A 9435-nucleotide genomic window follows, 5' to 3' on the forward strand; every position below is an offset into this window, starting at 1 on the left:
GTTCAAATGCTAGGCCAAGTGGTCTAGCCTGTCCAGGACCAGTCTGAACTGGTCGACCGTGACTAAGTTCTAAGCATTAGGAGTGGGGTCTAGCTTGTCAGCCAATTTGAAAACACTATTCGATTAAGTTTGGTTTGTTTTCTTAAGGAGAAGCCTTAAAGACGTTCCCATAGACGGTGCCAATTGTTGCTGCCAAATTTGATGTTGCGGGCAACAACGTAGTTTCAGGTGTCTAAGGCCAATGGATCCAACCTATTGAAAGAAAGAAGGCGTCAGTGGCCCTAGGAGTTATCCCAGGGGTGAAGGCTCCGACTGTCAAGTTAGCTAAGTGGTGCAAGGGGTCAGACTAAGCAAGAGAGGAAAGCTAGAGCTTAAGCCTTGTGTGTATTCATGCCCTTACCTCAATGTGGAACTCCCCCTTTTATAATTGCCAGAGTTGCCTTAAGGGAGGAGTAGTTGGAGACAGTTGATGAATGACTAGGATGCATCTGGTCTATGCCACGTGTCAACATCTGCAGGTTGGCCAGATGTCCCTACATCATGAGTTAACTTTGGCTGTTGGGAGTGTTTTTAGGCTGGACACGTTCACCAATTCATGCCCATGTCTATGATTATGGTTAAAAAGAAATAAGGAGCAATTACTATTTTACTCCTCTATGGTAACATGGCATTCCCAAAAATGTTCTCAATAGCAAAGGCTATTGGCCCCCAACAACCAAAGTTTTTCTATTTGAATGTACTAAGCCTCACTGTGTCGTGGTTAAGTTTAAGGGGTATAACTTGGGTGGATTAGGGTTGGAATTTCGTCAAATTTTCAATCAATTCAAATTGAAGCCCAAAACAGTGTAAAATATTAATTTGGGCTAAAATAAATTGCACCTCTAGATATGATTAAACCAAATTCACATCTGCACCCCCATAGCACATCCCAACCGTGTATTAGGAACATCTCCCAATGACAAGTATGGGAGATGTTCCCAATGCACGTTGAGATGTGCATGTGGGGAGTTTGTGGGGCACAAATAGGGTGTAGATGTGAACTCGATTAAACTACATGACTAAACCTATTTGGAAGAAGTACAAATACAAACATATATAATATAAATACATATAAAATAATACAAAATACATAGTTTTGCACTCCACATATTTGCATTTGTATTCCTTCCAAACTAAGCTACCATTTAGTAACCCATTGCCAAAAAATTAAAAAAAAAAGGGTAGATTGCAAAGAACCCCTATGCTATGGGGTTAGTGACAATTACCCCCCAAAATTTTGTTTGTGACAAAGACCCCCTGAACTTCCACTTTCTAGCAAATACCCCCTAGCAATTAAGTTAAACAATGGAATGTGTTAAATTACCAAAATACCCATATGAATTATCCTTATTTTTCTTTTCCTCATCTTTTTTCTCATAAAACCTAATTGACCCCAAATACATCCATTTTCTCTAAATGAAATGAGCTAAAATAACAAGAATCGTAATGACATAGAAAAATGAGTTTCTTTAAATTCTTGCTTCATTTCACTAACATGAATGCCTCTTTTCATCATAAAATATAAAACTATCCACTCCTTTACCTAATAAATCAAGAAAAGCAAACAAGACCTTAAATTTATATCCATAAGAAAGAAATTTTTACCATTTTATTTAAATATCAAATCCAACAAAAAATCTGCAAGGATTTACTAAAACAACCAAGAGGATTTTAATATTATATATTTAGAAAACTAATAGAATCATAAATCGTTTAAACAAATGAGGAAATGATAATTTGGGGACTTAAAAGTTTTAAACACTTGAATAAGAATCTTTTTCCAAGTTAATTGATGGAACTCTAATGGAGTAAATATTTATTATAAACTTCATAAGGGGTCTTTATCACAAATGAAAGTTTAGGGGATAATTATCACTAACCCCACAGTACAGCCGGTTTTTGCATATTTACTCGATAAAAAAAACCTAGCATGACATTTTGGCGGACTAAAAAATGAAAATCATAAAATCAGGCCTTGTTTGGCAATATTATGTGAAAGTGTTTCTATTGTTCTCGACATTCTTGCATAACAAAAACGCATTTGGCAGGAAAAGAAAATGAAAGAAACAAGCCATTCCCGTGTTCTTTGGGAGTGGCAAATTGACACTCAAAAAACGAGTTCTCTGGGAAGGCACATCTATGCATATAAACGAACACATGAATGTCATTCCCATATGAGAGAAAGGTTATTTTTGGTATTTCATGCAAAAATGATAAACAAACCCTAAAACAACAATTCTCATTCGTTCGACACTTACCTCATTGCTACTACACAACATAGAGGAGGAAACTTCCTTGGCTCCTACTGCATCAACAACCGGATGGCGAACAAACAGAACAAATCTCTGACAACAATTTTGGCCAGATTCACGTAAACAGATAGGTTAGGTTCATTCTAGTCATACCTAGTTTTATACTTGTCATTGCCCTGTTTTTATGCCCATTTCACACATTTCATCCAAACTTACATCTCCGGCAACACCATCTTCTCTAAGGCTATGTTTGGTTTGAAGGAAAAGGTAAGGAAAGAAAGGGAAAAATAGGGAAACCTATACAAGGTCTCTAAAGGTTTCTCTATCTTTCCCTTCCTTTCCCTACTTTTTCCTTCAAACCAACATACCTTAAAAGTTATCAAGTTTTCATGTACTTTCATCTGAACTCGTTTTCTCATATTAATTTATTTTACTTTATTGAATATCATAAAATGTGGGGTTTTTGTTCTGTTGATGGATTTGCAAAACTTATGTTAAGAAATTGTTTCATTGTCCAAATGCTATTTCTGTTTCTATAGAACAAAAATCCGCTCCCAAAAAATAATTTGCTAAACGCCTCTATTACTTTCAAGGAACTTGTTCTAGCACAAGAATTTCTAAGGCTATGATTAGTTTGAAGAAAAAGATAGAGAAAGAAAAGGAAAGATATGCGAGATTGTAAAGGTTTCCCTGCATTTATCTTCCTTTTCCTAATTTTTTCCTTCAAATCAAACACAGCATAAAGAACAGGTGAAAACATTGTCAAACAGGGCCCTACAGGGCGGATCCGAAATCGGGTTGGGCCAGCACCAGCCAAGTTGCAAACGTGGCGCAAAACAATACCAAACACTATCTAAGCTATGTTTTCCGAAGCACAAATGCATAGCTCTCTTTCTATACATGGCAGTCGGGCAGAACAGAAGGACCCGTTACACCATTATATCTCACTTTCATCCTCTCGTCGTTCCCGCCGAAATCCATTAGAGGAACTGATAGGTCGTCAGTATAGAAGCGAGGTATGAGACTTATATTTTTCTTCTTTTGCGGGATTAGGATTATTTAGGGTTTCTTCTCTAAATCGGAGTTACCATTTGAGGTTATATATTGCAACTTTAAGATATGGCATTTCAGTTCATCTCACTCACCAAAAGAGAAATGAGGAGACCGGTCTCTGGTCTTACAGTCCAAATAAAACCGTGGTTCTTCCTTGTTTTTTTCACCCGAACAAGAAAATTCTGAGTGTTGCATGATTTGGATCCTAAAATAGGTTTGACTTATCATTTTTGTCCCATTTCTGGACCATTGTCTTACCTGTTCATGAGGCCCAGGAGCAGAATATTGGGGGTTAAAAAGGATCTATTCTAGCGTTGTCTATCAATGGACAATATTTATCACCGTCGAATTGTTTTCTCGAAATCGAAAGTTCTGATATTCTTCCATAACAGGGGAAGGACAGGATGCAAAGACATCACCATCAGTATCTTTTAGAAATTACTTACAACATTTTGGTTTACAATCCATTCATGCTGTTATTTGTGTCATAATGAATGCCAGTGTTTGTATTTATGAAAAATTATATTAGTATGTACCATGGTATGCAGAAAATAGTTTTGTAAATTTGGGCTTAGCTGGAGAATAAATACTATAATATGTAATATTGAAGCTATGTGAACTTTGTCATCCCGGAGCATACTGGGATATGCGAAGTATTACTATTATCTATATCAGTTTATGGGGATACTCATAGTATAGGATTTAAATTTTGACCCAAATTTTGCAATTTCGAGATTTTGTTTTCGTTTTGACCGCTAATGAAATGAAAGAGGTATATGACACTACACATATAGAGATATTTGAGAAAAACTTGACAAGATTTCAATTTTTTTCCTTTTTTTTTTTTGTTTTGGAGCAGGTTAAAATGCGCTTCCGATTTTATCATTTCTAGTTTTCCCACTCATCCATTTCAACATTTACATTTCCACTACACTGATTTTTTTTGGACATATTGCTTCTTGACCATCCAACACTTGCTCCATACAACATTGCTGGCCTTATAAGTGTAATATAAAAATTTCTTTTTATCTTGAATCATATTCTCTTTTCACATGGTTTTTGGATACAAGCCCTCTATTTTGCTTATATTTTCTTCTTAAAACCCTTGGATCTCTCAATGATAAAATTCTTAAACAAAACATAAATAATGCACATAAGATATGATAGTGTATTGACACAAATAGTAAGTTTTTTTCTTGTGATCCTAAATTTCTAATTATTTTTTATTCTGTATTTATTCTTCTCTCTTTCTTATTCGATTGTTGTCAATTGTCATGTTGTATGATGTGTAGTATCTTTAGACACTGGATGATAGAAATGAGACATTTAATTTGATTGTTGTCTACAACTTCCACATGTTTTCAGTTTAATTAAGCATTTCCGGTTGCCAACTAAAGATGGAAATGAGATAGTTCAAGTACTGGTTTCATTTCTATATTCTTCTTTCTAGTAACAGAAAATGGCTTCTTTTGAGTTTGGACTTCTGGTGATGAGCCATTAGACATATATTTGTTGCATATTTTTCCAAAATTTTCTATAATTGAGGAATTATTCATGCTGTTCTGTACTTTTTGAATTTTAATGGTATTTGACCATTAGACATATTTGGACCATTTGACCTGTTACCCAGCAGAAATTCTGGTTATGTGTCCAGCTCGTGTCATTGTATTTAATTAAGAAGCAGAGAGAACAAGCAAGAGTGACAAAAGATAGAGGAAAGAGATGAACAAGGACAAGATATTCAAGCTTGCAAAGGGGTTTAGAGGAAGAGCCAAGAACTGCATCCGAATAGCAAGGGAGAGAGTGGAGAAGGCCTTGCAGTACTCGTACAGGGATCGGCGCAACAAGAAGAGGGACATGCGCTCCCTTTGGATCGAAAGGATCAATGCTGGCACCCGCTTGCATGGGGTAAGTTGACTCAAAGCCTTAATTGGTGCATCCTCTCCTTTTTGAAGTTCATTTGGAGTCATCGTTTCCACGTGTATACTTGTTTATGTTGATGAAAACTTAGTATATGTTCACATTTTAAAGAGTCCATTTTGCAAACTATATATAGACTTAAGTATAGATGAATGAAATCTTGATCAATGGGAACTAGATTTTAGTGTAAAGTTGTGAAAAAAGGTTGGTGCTTTAATTTATTAGTTCCTTTATCAGATGTGATTGAAATGTGAGAAAATGTAGTGCATCTACCATACTTACAGGAGTCTTCTTCATGGGGTTTTCAAGATTGTGTGCAAATTGGTGTTTATTTTCCTTTTCCCTTTTTTTACTGGAAACATCAATAGGCTTCATATATTATATTTAATATTTCATATTTAAAATTTAAAATTATAGGCCTGGAACCTGCTCCATCCTGGCCTGGCCCATGATCACTCATTCATTTCCCTCCCTCTCTGGGATATGTTTGAGTAAAACAGAGTAGGTTCAGCACTTCTATCTCAGTGAACCATACACATGTGAATCCCAATCTTCCATGGAGTTCCAGGGGCATCATCCATTAGACATCATTCTCATCTTCCATTCTATTTTTGATATTTTTAATTTCTCTATTGATTTCTGGCATGTTGGAAACAGGTTGACAGAAGCACATATCAATACCTTTTGGACAAATATAAACTTGTCCAACTTATTATGACATAAAGACATTCTTATGTAGTTTGTATTGTGTTGTCCACTATATTATTCTTCCTTTAAATTTGAGAACATATTGTGTATGCATCTGATCTTCATATAAATTTACATAATTATAAATGTAGGTTGGTATCAATTCATGGCCTTGTCCATGGTTTTAGATTTTGGGGCTTGGGGTGTCTGACACATTGTTTTGTGTCAAAATGTGGCTTTTGTTTCTTTGTGCATAGCATAGATTATAGCATTTGTTTGACGTACCAAATTTTTGCAAAAATTCCAATAGTAATCGTTGTTTGGGTTCCCAGTTTTCATCATACTATGCACGTGAGTTTTCATATTAGCTTTTTCAATTTCGTAAGGACTTGTGACTTCCATCCGTGTTCTTTCAAAAGCTATGAGAAAAATCAAAAGGCACTAATTTCACTCTTTGTACCTGCCTATATTGATGTCCATCAGGAAAGGGGGAAAACAGCCTATATTGAAATGGACAACAAATCTGTTTTCAAATTGAATTGAAATAATGTAACAATTTATTGCTTATTAAGAAAACGTAACAGTTTATTGGTTTTGAAGTTAGCCTGATCCATATAGTTGGTGAATTGGGATTAGACCTGTTCATGGGCTGGTCTGGGCCGGTTTGGGCTGGGCTTTCACTGGTTATCAATGCAATATATTGAGGCCTGAGCCTGAGCCTGACCCTCATAAAAGCCCGAGGCCCGAGCCTGAAGCCCGACATTGCAGTTGCAGATCTGAGCTCACCACAGGGTTGGCGAACTGTAGACCTGATGACTGGTTGCTGGCTTGCCAAGAGCTTGAAGAAAAGGGGACTGGTTGTTGGCTTGCCGCTGATAGAGCATAGCTCAGAGAAATGGGGACGCCATCACATTGCTGAGAGATAAGGACGGAGCTTGGAGAGATGCCGCCGCCTCACCGGTCACTGGGTTGCTGCTTGAGTGTAGATTGTAGAAGCATTACCGTCGGCTGCCGCTGTGAAGGGGATTAGTTCATTTGAAGTTCAAACAAAACAGGGACAAGTTTGAATGAAAATTTGGGCTAGGGTTAGAAATATTATATTTTTAATAATATATTATTAATTATATAAAATATTGTCAGACCGGGCTGGGCGCGGGCCATGCTTTTTTGTGAAATCCTGAGCCTGGCCCAAAATCAGGTTGGGCTTAGATAATAGGGCCTGACCCTGGGTCCATGGGCCTAATGATATGTCCAAGCCCAACCGCAGCTGGGCCGGGCCAGGCCATCGGGCTACCCAACCCATGAATAGGTCTAATTGAGAGATGGTTTTGTTAAGTTAAATTGTTTTAGGATGACTGATGTGTCTACATCAGATAAATGAATTTCCATATGCTTCTTGAATAATACTGAATTGCTTGGTAAATGAGATTAAGATCCATATCATATTCTTTTGAGGGTTCTGAAAAAAAAACTACGGTTTATTTATATGACAGCAGAAAGGGAAAATGGTTAAGATCATCCAATCAGGTTAACATTTGATGATCTCAGTTCCCTTTTTTCCTTTTTTTAGCGGGGGTAGATTTCCTTGTGGAACATATGCTAGATGTTCAATGTGTTAGTTAATGTGTTTGAGGACTGTCCCTCATCAAGCAAAGATTAGGATTGAGATATCCCTGAGAAAATAACATGTAGGCTTGATTTGGTTAAACACTCTCTTCTTCCCCCCTTTGGGGTTTTACTCCTATTTACCAATACCTGCTCAATACATATTTGCAAATATTAAACCTTGTTGTAATCAATGGTAAAGATAATGCTTCTATTCTTCATTGCATGTTAATGGGTCACCATGCCACAAAAATAAATAAATAAATAAATAAGAGGGAAAAAAGAACACTCCATGATGGAGTTTGTTTATGGTCTCAAATGATGATTTGTGATTAGCTCAAGAAACATCTGAATGTGCAAGTTTGCTTCTGTAGTTTGTATTCATATCCTTTTATTACTGTTCTGTTAGGTAAATTATGGAAACTTCATGCATGGGCTGATGAGGGAGAACATCCAACTGAATAGGAAGGTGCTGTCAGAACTGTCGATGCACGAGCCATATAGCTTCAAAGCCCTAGTGGACATTTCTCGCAATGCCTTCCCTGGAAACAAGAACGTGGTGATTCCTCCCAAAAAGGCCGGCCTGCCAATTGTTGCATGACAATCCACTATCCTCATTAAATCTTTTAAAGCTCAAAAGTTTTATCATACTTGCACAGAATTTTTTTGGCAAGCTTCCTTACAGTCCGCTAAAAAGAATCTTTTTAAGTTTTTTCTGGTTCTTCTCTTAGTAGGCCTCTTCACTCTTCATTCTATTCCAAAGGTTTAGACTTTAGAGCAGAAGAAGACTCACCTTGATACACAAACACAAGTTCCATGCCTTTACCACAATCGTAAAGATACCATTTACAATATTCTAAGGCGGACCTTTATTTGGTGTCTAAATGTATTGAACACATGAAAAGGATTGAGGGCCTCAATGTTCAAGTCTATGTGAAAGCTAGTAAGATCTGCGAACCAGCCATGAGAGAGTCATTCTTTGTCTATGCTAGATGTCAATCCTATGAGTTTTGATTTGTGACATGTTTTCCCTGTGGCATTTGTGAACCTTTTTATGGGTTTATGTTGAAACGTGGCTGGACCTATTATGCTGTTAGAGAATAAATGTCTACTTAGGTACCTAACATAATAGCTTAAAGCTTGCTTGTTGGTTGAATGATATCAAAGTTTGTTTGACCAAGTGGGAAAAAACCGCATTGACCACTGGTTCATGTTTATTTATTTATTGTATCCTGGCTGTTGTTGGATTAGCATATTAGGTCTCATTAGAAGGATCATATAAAATACTTTCTATTAGAGAAGAGTCGATGAGAAAGCGGGCTGAGAAACAAAGGGGAGGGGACGGCAGCCGTGTCCAGTTATCCACCATGGTTACGAACTTACGATCATCCTTGTCCATTTACTGGTCATTGTTGCAGCAGAGAGAACAACTGAGAAGGGAACTGTCATCGTTTTCCTTTCATTGCAAATGCCAATGGTATTTCACTATTTTGATGCCCATAGGGCTTGATCGTCTAAAGCATTTATTTTATGTTCAGAAATGTTTTGGCATTCGTGTTGTATAAGTGGTTGCTTCTACATTTCCATTGTCTGTCCAGAAGAAAATGCACTTCTGTGCGGCTGAAAAAGATGTGATTTCTGCTAACCCATTGTTGTTGGGAGGATGAGAGAGAGAGAGAGGGACGGACTCACTGATATTGGTTTGTATTTGTTGAGAGAGAAAGACGGAGGACCCACCGCCGGTTGTTGGTTGCCGGACACCGTAGGTCAGATGGTGGCTCAAGTTTGGAACTGAGAACTGAGGTCTTTAAAGCATGGTTTTCAAAACCCAATTGGACTGGAAAAACCGGAATCGGTCAGGTGATCAGTTCTGTTTTTC

General features: G+C 37.2%; 1 protein-coding gene across 3 annotated transcripts; it reads left to right on the forward strand.

The window, feature by feature from the left end:
- Positions 1-3166: 3166 nt before the first annotated feature.
- Positions 3167-8680, forward strand: LOC148845167 (uncharacterized). Of its 3 annotated transcripts, none has more exons than XM_088954928.1 (3): positions 3167-3307; positions 4999-5252; positions 7966-8680. In XM_088954928.1, the coding sequence occupies exons 2-3, from the start codon at positions 5067-5069 to the stop codon at positions 8155-8157; spliced, it is 378 nt and encodes a 125-aa protein (XP_088811054.1). In that variant the 5' UTR covers positions 3167-3307; positions 4999-5066; the 3' UTR covers positions 8158-8680. The 3 variants fall into 3 exon arrangements, with proteins under 3 accessions (XP_088811054.1, XP_088811051.1, XP_088811053.1); XM_088954925.1 differs by having other exon boundaries at positions 3168-3307; positions 4978-5252; XM_088954927.1 differs by having other exon boundaries at positions 3175-3307; positions 4975-5252.
- The last annotated feature ends 755 nt before the right edge of the window (positions 8681-9435 follow it).

Source organism: Nelumbo lutea, chromosome 7 (genome assembly GCF_056320005.1).
Source record: "Nelumbo lutea isolate HS-2025 chromosome 7, American lotus-T2T, whole genome shotgun sequence".
NCBI classification, from domain to species: Eukaryota; Viridiplantae; Streptophyta; class Magnoliopsida; order Proteales; family Nelumbonaceae; genus Nelumbo; species Nelumbo lutea.